General features: G+C 51.7%; 5 protein-coding genes across 5 annotated transcripts; 3 read left to right on the top strand and 2 right to left on the bottom strand.

The window, feature by feature from the left end:
- Positions 1–21: 21 nt before the first annotated feature.
- Positions 22–1,422, top strand: Z520_11041 (uncharacterized protein; the record flags this gene model as incomplete). Its single annotated transcript, XM_016781532.1, has 1 exon — positions 22–1,422. One exon carries the CDS (start codon positions 22–24, stop codon positions 1,420–1,422), a length of 1,401 nt encoding a protein of 466 aa, XP_016627310.1.
- A 4,114-nt stretch (positions 1,423–5,536) lies between these two features.
- On the bottom strand, positions 5,537–7,368 carry Z520_11040 (uncharacterized protein; the record flags this gene model as incomplete). The annotated part of the gene is made up of 2 exons (XM_016781531.1): positions 5,537–7,241; positions 7,295–7,368. 2 exons carry the CDS (start codon positions 7,366–7,368, stop codon positions 5,537–5,539), a joined length of 1,779 nt encoding a protein of 592 aa, XP_016627309.1.
- Positions 7,369–9,300: 1,932 nt separating this feature from the next.
- On the top strand, positions 9,301–10,380 carry Z520_11039 (uncharacterized protein; the record flags this gene model as incomplete). The annotated part of the gene is made up of 1 exon (XM_016781530.1): positions 9,301–10,380. One exon carries the CDS (start codon positions 9,301–9,303, stop codon positions 10,378–10,380), a length of 1,080 nt encoding a protein of 359 aa, XP_016627308.1.
- Positions 10,381–12,163: 1,783 nt separating this feature from the next.
- Positions 12,164–13,232, bottom strand: Z520_11038 (uncharacterized protein; the record flags this gene model as incomplete). Its single annotated transcript, XM_016781529.1, has 2 exons — positions 12,164–12,485; positions 12,661–13,232. 2 exons carry the CDS (start codon positions 13,230–13,232, stop codon positions 12,164–12,166), a joined length of 894 nt encoding a protein of 297 aa, XP_016627307.1.
- A 1,296-nt stretch (positions 13,233–14,528) lies between these two features.
- Positions 14,529–15,367, top strand: Z520_11037 (uncharacterized protein; the record flags this gene model as incomplete). Its single annotated transcript, XM_016781528.1, has 2 exons — positions 14,529–15,072; positions 15,144–15,367. 2 exons carry the CDS (start codon positions 14,529–14,531, stop codon positions 15,365–15,367), a joined length of 768 nt encoding a protein of 255 aa, XP_016627306.1.
- Positions 15,368–15,678: the final 311 nt, after the last annotated feature.

Genomic DNA, 15,678 nt, shown 5'->3' with positions numbered 1-15,678 from the left:
TTGTCGGTTCAGGTTAAAGAGATGTCTTCTCCGCAGGATCGTAGGCGAAAGCCACGTCGTTCCCGGGGGAAAGATGATGGTGCAAACGAAACCGCCGCGGCTGTTGGACTTGAATCACCACGAGAAATCGAGGTGAAAGAGCCAGAGACCCCATCGAGGACCGAAGGTCGTGCAAAGGATAAGGCCACAGCCCATGGTCGCTCGGGCGTGAGAAATAGCCCTGGAGATGATCATGAAGAGAGTGCTGTTCTCTCTGAGAGAACCACATCTGCCACATCACCGCTGGCCAACAAAGTGAAAGAAGGCAAGGGCGTCTCCTTCCCTCATGTGGACGATGAGGACCTCTGGCGGGCTATCTTTGACTGGACATTCCAGCCGCGCAGCGACTCGCGAGTGCTTGCTGACGAGGTTTATCGGAACTTGTCCACCACCCAAGACTATCAATTCCTTCTGGAAGCAATGAGATGTGACCGTCTGAGGGAACCAAGGCTTCGAGATACATACATGCGACTTTATCTGCTAGCCAGGAGTTATGGGCCTGCCTCACCATCATCTGACGTCGAAGAGTCCAGGAATCGCTTTGACGGGCTCTCTGAAGAGTATCTCAACCACACGGGTGTGGAATTCGACCAGCTCGCTGGCCAGCTCCGACAGATGACCATGCTTCAGAAAGTGGGAGAAGAAGAGGATGAAGGAGCGATGTCAGTGTCCCAAACTTCGTATCCATTTCACCAGATTCAGAGCTCGGCAAAGGGAAAGAGCAAAATAGCGCGGCCACAGTCTTCTTACGAAGCCACACAAAATCGACTGCCATCTCAGGCCTCGAATGACAGAATGGAACCCGGCTATCGCATAAGGGAAAGCAAATGGTTCAGCTTCGGCCGAGTTTTCAAAATGCTATGGCATGACAATGCCACAGGGTTCAAAGTGCATGCCAACACCACATCGATCAAACAGCCTGGCGATGACACAGGCCATATAACCCAGGGTCCATTAGGCCAGACGATCTATAGCCAGATCCGCCGATTCGCTGTCGTGAAGAAAGGCCATGGGTTCTCGTGGGCGATCCCCATTAATACCTATCATGAGAAAGGGACTACCCGGAAGAGTTTTGATAAACATGATCGTCAAGCACATGCCATCATTTACCTAGAGGGTACGAAGCCAGAGTCTCTTCCCGAGGAGGGTGAACTGCGGAAGGAACCCATCGAGGTGGTTGGTGCAAGCGGCGACAACAAGTTACACAAAGCAAGTCGCATTCGTTTCGACAAGGTTTTCACTATTGAACATAACGTCCTCGTCAAGAACGTCGGGAGAATCTCCAAGGACTCGATGCCTTACTTCAGTTCCTACTGGCGAGAGCAGGCTTTAGCGGACTTGGATGGCCACGATGGCCCAAGCGCTCAGCTGAAAACCCTTTGAACCAAGGGTTGAGTCCTTCAAGATATATACGTTTCTGCTGCTCCAGGTGTCGCCACCTCAGCAGCAGGGGGTTCGTCCTCTTCAGAAGCCATTCTCACAACTGATTCCCTTTCACTATGCTGGAGAGGCAGAGTCACTGCTGGGAGGCCTATGTATGCACTTTCTGGGCTTTGGTTTTGTGGCTGGACACATTTCTCCTCTCTGTCTCAACTATCGCAGATTGTCCGAGATGGAGGTCGGTGCTGTCCGCCTACCCCCTTTTCTTCAGAGCCTTGTGAGATGTTTGTATACTGTTTGAGGAATGGTGGCTGCCTTTTTTTCTGCTTCTGGGTTTTACTTCCGCTAGTCAGAGTGTAAACGGCTGTAACCTTTCAGCTGTACCTGTCATGACATTACGAAATGCTTTATCAGTAACACCAAAAACATACTAGGTACCTAATCTACCTTGACCACCGGATCCCCGCTCTTCCTCTGCGCGCATCGATCATCCCGTGGGTCTGGCAATACTTCGTATTTAAAACCATCTCCACATCGTCCAACCGGCTCCACTCTTTCCCCAGCCTTCTTAAAGGTCACAACTCGAGTTTCAGCCTTGTGGGCTCTGTAAACGCCGTCCGGCCAATATATCAGTGAATCAGTTGCCTCGCCTGAGCCACGAAATGACCGAATTCCCGCCTCACTTTCAGTCTGCTTGTTCATGTGCCCTTCAGATATGGATATATTGGATTAGAAGGTGTGGTGCACTAATCAAAAGCAACTACACCGACACCACTGCCGTTCTGGTAAGTGGCAATTTCCCCCCAAAAGAAATTAATTTTGACCCTGTCGTCCGCCTCACTCCCGCTCATTATTATTTAATCATAGCACGAATGCACAGTACTTTGTCTGCCTGGCTTGGCACTAATCTTCTCGGGGTCCCAAAAACCATGGCACGAACCGAAGTCCGGTGGTGCTGTAACATGGCACGGCGTAATACTGTATCCAGCTTTGGCACCTTGCACTTGGTCACGGGGAACCTTCCTTTTCCGACGGTGCCCCGTGGACCTTATATGAATATCACGCCCGGGGCTTGTGCTCCCTTGTGTCGCGAGGCCGACATGGAGAAGACCAGCAAGGACGATTACAAATTCCGCTTCCGCGGCTCGAGGGCGGCGCAAGAAGCTGAGCTTGAGACCAATATTCCAACCTTGGCGAGATACGCACCTGCTCTTGCGAATGCTGTGATGGAAAACACTGCCTCTTTGCTGCTCTGCACAGGGTGAAACAACACCGATGAGGCGCCTTTCAGGGCTGGGTCCGTGCGGTTTGCTTTTGCTACGGGCCTGGGATGGCTCCTGGCTCCTGTTGAGCCATTCAGCTAAACAGGTCATCCCTGATTTCCCAAAGCTACCAACCAAAGCTGAATTAATCGGCGAAACGCGGACGAAATTCTAGTACTAAACATTTCCCGTGCCAGAAAGTCATGATACTGACGAGTGATAGGTCAAGATCAATGGAATTGCAATTGCGCGCCTCGAGTTCAGAGCCCCAATCGCTGACTGCAGAGAGCGACTGACTGCTCTCCCACGACTAGCTCATGTCAGTCTCCACATGGAAAATGATTAGCGTGTAGCACATCTCTGCCCAGATTTGGGATGCTGTGCTACAGTCAGTGCATTCATGTCTGCTTGTGCGAAGAGAAAATTCCATGAAGCTTGGCTCGGGGGAGAAAACCCGCGCATATGTGGCGAGTCAGTGACTTGTGACTGGATAGGCATTTGGCGGTGAAAGTGCTGCAAAGCGGCCCAATGTGAGGCGTAATGTCAATCACGCACTTTGGAAAGCAGCCAATGTGCTCACAATTATAGATTGACTTTTGAGCGAAGCGTACAATGGCTGCGTCTTGAGAAACAGAGATCGATTGCGCCTCGGCGTCGTTGTTCTCAACATTCCAGAGGAAGGAACAATACACAGCTTTGAATGAGGCTTGAGGCCGCTGTGTACAGTTCGATGAAGCTCATGCAAGGCAGTCCTGCAAGAAAAGCGGAATCATCTCTGACAAAGTCCAATCACGAGCGACGAGTGTCAGCCATCTCACCACCAACGACTCGAGGAGGTGCAGAATCTGCCGTGGGCAGCAACTTTCGTGCCGGCAAGCGTGGACCATGACAACAGGCGGTATGATGGGGCCTTGAAGGTAGGTATCGTCGCTCATCTCTTCAGTTGCTGGCTGGTCTAACAGCTTCTGGCCTCTTGACCCTGTATCCTTTGTGCTGGAAGGTCTCTTTTGGTGAAGATGGCATTAATGTTGCTGATGTCGACAGTGTCCGATCGGCCCACTATCCTAGGGCTGCTGTTGTTGGAAGCATTTCCTTCTCATCCCTTGATCTTGTCTTGCGTCAATATGCTCTATAACCGTCACATAACGCTATAGTATGAGTCGCGAATGCTAGGCGAAGTGTCAGTGTCGAGCCAGAAGCAAGTCTTTACTGTCCGGCAAGATAGATATACAATCATCTCTTATCCCGGCGTGAAGGAGATCAGACCCGGCCGAGTTCGAAGAACCAGCAATTGATGCCTCCTTTCTTCAACCTACCAAGTTGCAAGAATTCGTCTCTGTCAAAGTGTCACCACCTTGGTTTCAAATACACCAGGTTGGAGTCACAACCCAATGCAGAGCCCGAGAAGGCCTTGAACCTGCCAAATGGAACTAGTCGAAGTATTCGACAGGACTTTTTGTTTTTGGGGGGAAGTTAAAGTGTCTGTTGATGAGGAAGGGCCTAGAGAAAGTCCCCAAGCAAACCATTGCTAAAGAACTCTCACGAAGGCTGAGGCCGTCGCAGACCTCGAAGACCACGAAACAGACCAAAACACGTCTTCATCAGTAACAATACATGGTCATTCAAGAACTCTGACTTCTGACCTCTAGCTGACTGCTGGGCACATAGGGTCCCTGCAGGCCTCCAGAAAGTACTCATCCTGCGGCCAACCTACAAGAAAGGTCGGCCACCACCAGCATCAAGGAGTACTCATAGAAACGAGCAAGGACATTCCTTGAACGTATCCGCAGCCTGGTGTCTTCCGAGACGCCAATGAAACAACTATTTTACTCCTCTGAGTTCCAGCCCCGGATTCATGGGATCCCGGCTCAGCCACCAGGACGCATCAGCTACCCGTAATACGTACGCAGCGACTTACTTGTACCCATAGGAAAACACGAAGGATCATCACACGGCTCACACTCGTGATATCAATGTGTTGCTTGTCGTCTCGTCTGATGTGTAACAACGCTAGACTCGAAGGAGAATGTTTGCCTTGCGGTTCCGTTCGTGATTCGGAATCCCCCCTGTGATTGAGCCCCAAGATGAGCTCGTGAAGGAGGAGTTGACGTGCACATTTTCTGGAGAGCGTTGATTCCCGCAGAGACAGACAGACAAGGGGACGCGAGCGCCGTAACACATTCAATGGTTGACGTTGGACTGGGCGTGGGAAAGAAAAGGGCAACGATTCAGCTTGTATCCTCTATTTTTGTAAACCAGCTGCGACTTTCTGAGGCTGTGTCCTGCGTGCAGAAAGGCCCCTGAAGCCTGATATGGTATTCATCTGATCGTTTGTCTCCAATCTAATTGGTACGTAGTGCTTATTCGAGCAAAACAGTAGGTGATACTCGTACAAGCCTGTTTTACATTGGGAATGTGGTCTATAAAACTTACAAAACCAAAGGAGATTGATGACGGACTCCGCGCAGCAAAGGCTTACAAAACAGAAAAAGGGGAACAACAACGGACTCCGCGCAATACGACCGGAAAACCCAGTGAGTCATCGAAGCATTGTATCTCCCGGACCGCATCCTTCAGCCTTAAAACGCCTTCTAATTCAAGCAGCGATGCGAGCCGTCTCAGGCTCAGGCGGCGCCGCCTTGAATTTGTGGGGGATTTTGCCATGCCAGAGGGTCGAGAGCCTCGCGTGCTCAGTAAATTTCGTATAGCCTTTTGGCCTCTTTCGCTGTCCAAGATGGTAATCGAGCACGATGACAGCCCATGGCGAGACCTGTTGCTTTGCTGGTATGGAAACATGACATTAGCATGGCCTTCAAGACTCTGCTACAAATTCTTTCATCGCTAGACCCTGATCTTCAGTCTGTCTTCGGATAAGTGTGGTTGGAAAGTTTTCGGTGGATCGTCGCCGCCGAGTATCCCGAGCTGTGCCTTCGTTTCAAGGGGCGAGTCTTCCACTGAAGCTCTTGGTTGAATTTGTCAGTAGCGCCGGACAACGGAGTAAATATTTCGTCCTCAAGAGTACATGAGAAACCAGAACGTTCTGGATCTTCGCTGAGATAAGGGTGAGTGTTGTAACCGTTGTCGCCCTGAAACAACGTCCTGTTGATATACTCCACAAATGTCTCAATAGGCAGTTTCCCATCAAGGTCAATTATGGAGATGAAGCGGATCAGGGACCACCACGACGATTGCAAGCACCCAACAATCCACATGGATACAAAGGCTGAAAGTAGCTCAGGCCCCCGGCCGCGCAGATCCCAAGCAGCAGACGTATACTGGGCAAAGGGAGAAACAAGAGATTGCTCTTCTCTACCTTGATTATGCAACATGGCATCCAAGATAGGCTGAGACAGAAAAGGAACCATGTCATTGTTTCGTTCCTCATAATCGCGGGCTTGAAGATGCAGCGCTTCGTCGCCCTCGGTCAGAGATGGCAGGCTCATCGCGGCATCGGTCAGCAGGTCGTTGAATTGATCATGTCCAAATAGTGTGTCTGATTCCTTCGACGTCAGATCCGACCCTTCAGCGACCATGTTAGATAGGGTGTTGTGACCCGTGGTTAGATCGGCCAACTCTCTCAACAATTGCGCCCGGCGCTTCGGAAAAGCTGCTAAAGCCTCTTGCGAGAATTCGTCCACAGGCAGACCGACTGCTGTCCTCATCTGCACGTCTTCCTGGAGCGCGGCGTACTCGTTTGTCAGGCTCAGCAGCCTATCCGTCACTTCTTGTCTTTGACGTGCTAATGCCGATAATCGCTCTTGACTGGTTGGCTCATACTCGGGCGAGAGACTCACGTTAACGTCATGAGTTTTAGGTATATCATGGAGACTCTCAGGGATCTTTTTGATCAGTTGGACACCAATCTCGGAATCACTCCCATCAGAAGCTGATGATCCTAATATGTCCTCGTAAAGTTGTTGCTCGGATTCCTTGAGCTCCCACTCTGCAGGAACAAGAGTCGATTCCACAATATCAAGATCAATATCTTGGGCTTCCAGTTCTCTGAAAGTCGATTCCATCTCTCGCAAGCCGACTGTGGCACTGTCATAACCATTTCCTAGGGAAAGCATGGTTCCGCTTGCCTCTAGAAAACTGCCAAAGGCTTCTTGCAGTCTATCTCGCGTATGCTTCATCCTACTCCGTTCATCTCTTGCTTGTATCCTGAGCGCTTGGACTTTCTGCCGCTGCTGCCTGATCTTTTTGACTTTGGTGACGAAGTGAATGTGGTTGTCTAGCCGATCTAGGTAATTCCAAGTATCGTTGTGGCTTGTTGAATGGTCCTTCAGAGTATTCGGCAAGTCGAAAGCTTCGCGTGGGTTTGACACGTGAACGGGTTCTCGATCCCCATGTAAGTATAGAGTGGATGAGGCGCATCTACTCATACCCAGATCCCTTGGTGACTGTGTGACATCCACCAAATCTGTTTTCGCCTCTTCAAGTGCTGTCGCATCCAACTCCAGTCCTGCCCCACCGTCCGCCATATTGTAGAAATGCTCGGAGGGCGAACAACCGGCATCGTGGATCGAGGAGTGGATTGGAGATTGAGCAGGATCTCTACCCCTAGATGCGACGGTAAGCCTTGCACATGTCACATCAAGAGACCATGGACATACCTGGCAACGTGACCACACAGTTCCAATTCTTCAAGTCCTTCATTCCATGACGACTCGGTCGGCAGGAATGCCATAAGATGGAGGATGCCATGTACGAATGGCCGCGATCTTCACAGTGGTTCTTGAAATCCAGTTTGACCCGTGCTCGTCTGGGACATCAAGACAAATCAAGGGAAGGCAGATAAATCAAATAGAATGACAACATATCAGGTCATGAGCTACGAATACATACGCGAGGCAAGCACGACATGTGGAGTTGAGGAACTTGAAGAACCGGAAAACACACCAACTTGACTACCTTCTTAGGTAGCTGTGATCGAACCCAGCTAAGGTCAAGCAACCAATGACCATGGCCCCAGGTTAGTGAACGATGCATCGATTCAGCCGCAAGGAAAGCATCCCTTTGTGGAGGGTGCAAAGGAGCATGCAACATGATTGTGGACAGGGGACGAGGTATGCAGACGGCTGATGGCATGCGCCAGAAAGGAGACGGGAGATGGGATGAAGAGGGGGCCCGGAGAGTCTGGGCCAATGCAGCGGGAGGCGGGTATTGTCGGCTGCCTCTAGGGCTCACTAGGCTTTTGTCTTTCAGGGATGCATGGCCTAGTGAACCCCCCTTGCTGGCGGCTCCTGCCTGGCTCCTGCGCACCCCCACGCCGCCTAGATCCCGACACGAGGCGCCTAAACAGTTCATTGGCCTCTGCTTCGTATTTTCTTGATCTTTTTGTCTGACAGCTCGTATTTCAATTGCGCTGTTGTCACTCTTCAATTGGGCTGCCTCCAGCCACCTGCGTCTTTTCTACCATCGCTTCTTCTTCTACTCCCTTCATACCCTGTCGTTTCCCTTACTCGAGGTCATTGCGTCGACACCACCGCTGCAATCACCATCACATGTGCCAATCACGCGGCATGGCTCGGGCTCGCCCTCCATCCCTTGTACTAGAACCAAACTGCGCGCAGCCCTTTCAAGCGGCACAATCTGTTCTCCACAAAAAGCCTATCATCTAGAACGATTTCGAGGTCTTGCTGCATACACTGGCACTTGCGCAGCTAGTCGAGTCAATATGGGTTCCTTTCCTCTCGCTCCGAGGCGTGCGGCTCTTACCCCAGCAAAGGTAGATAAGGTGCTGCCTTGATTCATCCGCCCTGGGTTCCACTCGACCTGACAGTGAACACTGTCCCGGTTGCACCTCTGCCTTGTATGGACTTATATGATCCCGTTGAGAGGTATGGTGATTCGTGGAGGAAGTTTCAGGACGGTCGTGAACGGAGAGTAGTCGAGCATGGAGGTGAGATATGTCTTCTTGATGGTTCGGTATGATGTTGAAGTTCTCCAGGGCGCTATTGTTTCCTAGACAGACATAGCCAGGAGCTGATTGTGATCCCAAATACGATAACCCCAGAACAACGCAGGTATGTCCGTGAGCATTTCTTTTCACTAAGTCCAGGAGGTCGTTTACGTTGGGTGTTGCAGAAACACACCAAGAACCACATTTCACGAATCACTCCAACCACAGAGCGGCGATAATCAACGTCGCCCCAGTGGAGGGTTCAACTTGCAGGGTGGTGGTAGAGAGTCTCGACCAGCCCCTGGCAGAGCGGATGCAAGTCCTGGCCATGTCACGAGCAATGTACCAATCCGCACTAGACGACCCTCGCATTCACAGCAAGAAACATCGACCATCGGAGCGGCGTCTCATCTACCTAACACGGTTTTTGATGCGTTTAACCAGATCGCATACAATGATTTTCTGAAGTGCAGTCGCTTTATTGACCATAACCCCAACATCCTCCTGTCAGCAGGGTTGGACAGCTTTCTCGATGCCGCAGTCCAGGCGAGAAGCAATCAGGATGACATGCTAGTGTTCCGATGCATCCAACGCTGCGTGATCATCAAAGCGTGTAGAGCCTTGTCGGCTGAAGACCGGCACGACTATCTTGATGGTCTGGCGCTTAGAGATCCTCAGGATCCTCGCTGGCAACAATATAGCCACGATTTCAATGCCATGTCGGATGAAGTGACCCGGCGCTTCCGAGAAGGCTCGAGACCCCTTCAGCGGCAAGAAGCGTTGGCGCCTGGGTCACAGAGTCGAAGTCATGACCCTGGGGATGTACATGTTCACCGGAGAGGGTTACCTCCAGATCGTGGTGCTTCCTATGCATCGTATACGAGATCGGGTGTCACTCATATCGGATCTGCTGACAATCCTCCACCATTGGCCTATTCGCAGCCAAAAGCATCCCCAGCAGGAGCACCAAGAGGAGGACTCCCGTCCGTGGAGAGCTTTCGAAGCGCTCCAGGAATGCCAACCCAAGCATGGGCCACTTTTGGAAAAGATATGCAACCCGCAGCTACTGCCGGGCTGCTTTCACAGACAAGCAAGACTTACCAGCAAGATGCAAGAAAATCTCGAGCTTATTCAAGATCTTCCAATTCTCATGACTGTCATGACTACAAACATAAGCTTCCCACGGCTGGCGGCATTGAAAATGTCGAAATTAGAGGTGACAAAGAAAACCAGCGAGTTGCGGATTCTGAACAGCTTGATCCTCGTTACATTTTGCGCAGTGATGGTGCGAACTTCTTTTCCGAAGGCAAAGTGTTTTCCTTCATGCATCACGAGCCCTTCGGCCTCAAAAGTGGAGACGCAACTCCTAGTGATTCCGACTCTCGAGTGAGTAAGGGACCGATGGGGACATACATCCACAGTAAGATCAGATGGATGGCAGTCATCAGGAAACGGCATGGGTACTCGATCTGCGTACCTATCATTTCCTATGGCGGGCGAGGCGTTGGGCAGAAGAAGATGGGCCCAGAAATGCAGGCGCACGCAATTGCGTACCCAAGTAATCAAGACCCGCCTCCGGGGCGGCTCGCAGGAGAACCTCCGTTCAAGAAGAGACCCATCGCTGTCGATCTCAATGAGGGCCACGACCTGAGTGCTGCTAGCCGGATCCATTTCGGAAAGCTGCAATCCGTTGAGTGGAACGTCAAAGTAATGGATATTGGCCGTATCGCTCGAAAGTCCATGGCGGACTTTGAGGCATACTGGGAAGACGAGTATCTGCCGCGAGAGAGGCCATGAGCTGATGCCAGCACATCACGTTAAGAGTTCTGATGAACCGCAGATCGCAAGAGCGAATTCGCTGCACTCCATCGGGATTCACATCATGCGACATTAATACGTATGAACACTTCGAGTTCGCCAAATTGTTACTCAGCGGATTTGGATATTTCTGCAATCGGTTTCGGTATTTGGTGGTCACAAACGACATCGGCTTGAATGTCTCGATTTCTGTTATTTTCCACGCCCTTGCATTCCTCCCGGCATAGCCTTGTCTGGACGCAACTAGCAGAAGAATGGACGGGGAGGGCATCATTCGTTTATTGACCCTTGACAAGCTGCCTTTGCGTGGCGGATACCAGGAGCGAGCGTCACGGGCCAATCGACTGGAGTTGTTTGACACCTGTGACCTGTCAATTCGCGATATAGCTGGATAATGCATTCGGCGAGTAGCATTCAGACCATGATCAGTATTCATGGCTATGACAATCTAACGACGACTTTCATTCTTTCCAAGAAACAATGGAAACTCGCATGTTGCTCCTTACTTTTCCATCTGTTTCTCTTTGTGTCCGCGAAAGACAGGCCGGTTTCCGGATTTCCCTTGCTGTCTGCTGATCCCAACTTGCGTGAGCCATTCCACGGAGTCAGTGGTGGTGTGAACCGGAACCTGGACCAGCAGTTTCTCGCTAAAGTGGCTGCCTTCCAGCAGGTGTTGAAATTTTGAAGCTTGTCACTCGACGTGACCCTACCTGCTCAAGTCCTGGAATGGGACTGACCAGGTGCTGGGGCATCGGATGTCTCAATACTACCTAGTAGATGGCTGGCGAGCTGAATACTCGGCCAGGCTGCAGCCTTGCAACAGCCTGATGATGCATTAGCGTGGGAAAACCCACAACGCCAACCAATAGTATCGTAGGTATTCATGATTAATTGCTCGAGCCGTGACACACGCAACAGACACAAGGTGCAAGGCTACAAGGCAACTTGCAGAATGCCGCCAGGCGCGCACGGCAGGCTGACGAGTATCGGGTACAGTCGTGCCATTTCATCGATTGGGACAAAGCACATTCTCAATCATGTGGACTGCCAGCACATTGCCTGACAACGCCCAGCAGATATGCAGGGTACGCACAGGGTCCTTGCAGCGTGCGAATGCGACTCTTCTCGTTGGCGGTTTGTTTGTACAACCGCTGTTCCCAAGCAAGGTGTGCTGTACACAAGTACTCGGTACCTCGTACTCTGTACTCTGTACTTTGCACACAAAGGACACAGGGGACCTATCCAATTGTCCACCAGTACCCTAACTATGGACACATTGGATCTCATCTCCGTGGTGTTTATGTTTAATCTTGTTGGTGTTGATTCCAAGGTCATTAATATCTTTTTTGTTTTTACTACCCATTCATTATTGTAAACACAATGTAAAAAAGAAAAGCAAAAAAAGAAGGGGCCGTTTGTCCTCATAATCTCGTTTCAAGTAGCTTTCCCTTCCCTCCCCGGGGCAGTTTTGAATGTCCCAAGAGGTTTGGATTTTCATGGTTTTGTTTTGGTGGGTTTCCGTGCGTGTGTGGTTTCCGTGGTATGATTTTTTGTGATATCGCCCACGCACATTGGTGACAAGCCGGGAGCTGCATTGGCAGAATTCGCGACGGTCCGGTTTGAAACAGGGCGCGGGCTGGGGGCGCGAGGGGCGCCCAACAACAAACAGACAGATGGCGTCCGAAAAGCCCTCGCGCCTGAGTCTGGTCGATGGTTCAGAGGCTCTCGGGCTCGCACTCACTCACTCAGTCACTCACATTGACTACAACATCTCGTCCTTCAAATCCCCGTCAACGCTTCCCTCCGGGCCGTCACCACCGGCGGGCCCACCACCGCCTCCGCCGCCGAGCTCCCTAACCTCGGCGGTCTCCCAGCAGAGACTGGTCAGGTCGAGCATCCAGCGCTGATACTGCTCCTCGAGGAATTCAATGGTCAGGGGTTTCGGCCAGGACTTGAAGGTCGCGTCCGACGCCGGGTCCTTGAGCATCTTGTCGTATTTCTTGAACGAGACGCGGTGGTGCGAAATGTTCTGCCAGCTGTCGTCCATGTCGATGTGCAGTTGGGAGCCCGAGAAGAGCTCAAACCTAGAGGTTGCGACGCGTCAGATCATGGTATCTCCGGAAATGGGAGAGGGGGGAGGGGGATGGTAGTTGGATAAGTCTGCCTAAGAGATTCGAGCTTCGCGCGGCGATGAAATGAAGAGTCGTTTTGCGACAAAACGTTTCGGGCTCCTCATCCAAACACAATCCAGACACTTACCCGATGTAGACGCCGTTGGCGCTGCCAAGACTGATGATCTTCGCGCCCGGCGAAGTCTTCACCAGGTGGTAGATTTCACAGTAGGGAACCAGATCCTGATGACTCGGGTATTGTGGAAAGAAGGGAAACTTGAGCTGTTCGTACGGGTGATTGTCAGTGGAATCGTAAACTTCTAGATGAGCTCGATCGTCGAGGAATGTCAATTGTAAGCTTACGAAATGGAGGTCTCGAGCCTTGTTCTCGTCGTACTTGACGTCCCAGAAGTGTCGCAGCACGATCTGATCGGTGCGCGAGAGGTTGCCGATGGCGCTGTGCGGCAGGGCGGTGATTTGGTAGTTGGTGGGAGGGCGATTGGCAAAGTCGAAGCTCGAGCTGGTCTTTGCCGACACGGGTCTCGAGTCGTGGAGGGACCCGGCCGTGGTGCCATTCATCATGGGCGCGTGCGAGAGAGGCGGCGTGTATGAAGTGGGAGGTGCCGGTTGGTGTGAGGCCGAGACGGAGGGCTGTTGCGAGGAGGAGTTGTGGACGGACCCGGATCGAGAAAATCGCCGCATGCTGATGAACGGGGACATAGTATTACCCCCAAGAGTTGGAAAAAGAACGAAGGAAGAGGGTGGGAAAGATAGAGTTTTAATTGTTGTTGGCCGGTGACTGTTTGGGCTAAAAGATGAAAGAATAAATCCCGGTGGCGCGTTGCAGAGCGATAGATGTTGGATGGACTGATGGATGATGGATGAATGGGATGAATGGATGGGAAAAAAGATGGTGGCAGGCCTTTCACTCCTTCACCGTTTAATGCCCATTCGGGGGGTGGACCCGGAGAAACGGCGCTAGTCTCTATTTATATGGAGCAGTCTAGACTGGATCCGGGAAGGTGCCGGATAAGGGCCCCCCAGCGCCGGCCTAGAAACTTGGAAAGTCCGACGCGACACATTGCAAAACCAACCTCCAACCTCCTCCCGCCGCCCGTTGTACAAGATCCCATATCAAACTCGTCGATTCATGCCAGGTTGGTTCCTGGGAACTTGCGGCCCCCTTTATCTTCGTTGACGTAAAGACTTGGGCGAGTCCGGACGCCAGGGAGATTGCATGCCGGTGGCAGCTAATGCTGGCTCCCCCAGAACTCCGGAGCCTTGGCCGCATGTCTGAACGTCACGGTGCCGAGAGGTAAGAGATGGAGAAAAGGATTCTTCCCAGATCGCAGCATGGATAAGTTCCTCCAGAGCGCCTAAGTATGATACGAGGGTATCCATCATCATATTTAACATGGCGGCAGCCGTTCGGGCCGGAAGAACGTCCTCCCATGGACCCCCTTCTCCAGGCTAACCGAATCAGGATACTTTCCACATGCAGCGCCGCCCAACACGTTTGTCCACGAGGATTCGGGCTCATTCTGCTCCGGTTAATCACTTTGAGACAATCCAGATCTGCATCCCGTTGGAAAGTGTTGCCAATCAGAATACTCCAAGTTCATTCATCAGGTCCACTCGGCCAATGCTCGGCCAATGACAGGTCTATTGCAGTTGAGTCTAGAAGTAACCGAAATGCTGGAGCCTGGACATTCCAATGCCACGCAGGACGCCCCCTACAAAAGTCACCATTCCAGCAAATAGTTTCACGAACTCACCTAGCCTCTCACATGCTTCTGAAATTGTCTTTGTAAAGCGGAACAGAGCAAACTGTTTTTGTTCTCTGAGAGTCGCAGGCACCAGTGTTAGAAACCATGGTCGGTGTTGTTGTGAATGGTACCAGGTACATATATCTCGCACCTCATCCATCATGAGGTCCAAGTCCCTCTCATGTCAGTATAGCAACAATCTTACCGACCACGACAAGCCAGATTGTAAATCCACTTCTTCATCAACACAATGACTTCCACAACGCCAACTGCAACGTCTCTCCGCGTCGGAATCCTTCTGATCCCTCCGGTCCAACTGCTTGATGCCTCAGCCATTGATCTCTTCGGCATGCTCACCCCGGAATACCTCGAAGCATGCGGCCTCCCTAAACCCCTCGCTGACCTCGCCATCCCGGTCGAAATCCACTACATCGCCGCCACAGGGCCAGGCACTCACGCTTCCATGACGTCCTCGGCCACGCTTCCGGTGACGGACTCTCTGTCATCCCCAGCCGTTCAACCAGGCCAACTTGATACCCTTCTCATCCCAGGTCCAGATCCGAACCTGGTGCCCGAGGAAGATGTCTTGTCTTTCCTCCGCGCACACAAAGCGGCCGGCAAGACTGACTTTCTGGTCATCTGCACTGGGAGTTTTGCTGCCGGTCACGCAGGGCTTTTGGACGGCAAGCGAATCAGTGGACCGAGAGGTCTGTTGAGCAAACTGAGGGAGAAATTTCCTGCAGGCAAATTTGTGGAACGGCGATGGGAGAGAGATGGAAGAATCTGGTCGTCTGGTAGGCCTCTTTCAACTTTAGTGTCGTCGTCGCCCAAACCCACCGCAATTGCTGACTGCAGGCTTATCAAGGTGGGATCACAAACGGTCTCGATCTCACAGCAGCGTATCTACACTACAAGGTCCAGAAAGAGCTTGCAGACCTCGTGTGCGCCATGGCAGAAGTAGGTGATCGCGCGCAAGACTACGACAGTGGCAAAGCGAGCAACACACTTTGGTGGATGTGGTTGATTCTGCGGTCGCTGGTGAAGGGCAAGAGCAAAGGAGGCAACAAACATCAACAGAAAGAAGATTAGACAAAATGCAGGTGAGGTTGCCTAGTGCTTGGTGTCAAATTTTGAACTTTTTTTTGGTGGTTACCTAGGTACTCTCTGAGAGTCAACCTTGAGGTTTGTATTGCGGGTTCCGGCTAGGCCGCGCTCCCGTTTCCCTGGGAAGTCATGGTTAGGTAGCTCTTGTGTCGTTGGCTTGGAGGTCTTGTTCCTTTTGTGCAGCCAGAGGAGGACAGAGCATGGCTTGCGGATTCCGATGTTGTCTGCGTCTGTCTCCCCGTCTCTTGGGAACTCGCATGCCAAGCCCTCCTTGTTTCTTTTCGCACGCATCGTGC

This window comes from Fonsecaea multimorphosa (genome assembly GCF_000836435.1).
Source record: "Fonsecaea multimorphosa CBS 102226 unplaced genomic scaffold supercont1.35, whole genome shotgun sequence".
Lineage (NCBI taxonomy): Eukaryota > Fungi > Ascomycota > Eurotiomycetes > Chaetothyriales > Herpotrichiellaceae > Fonsecaea > Fonsecaea multimorphosa.
This window is presented reverse-complemented; position numbering and strand designations above follow the sequence as displayed.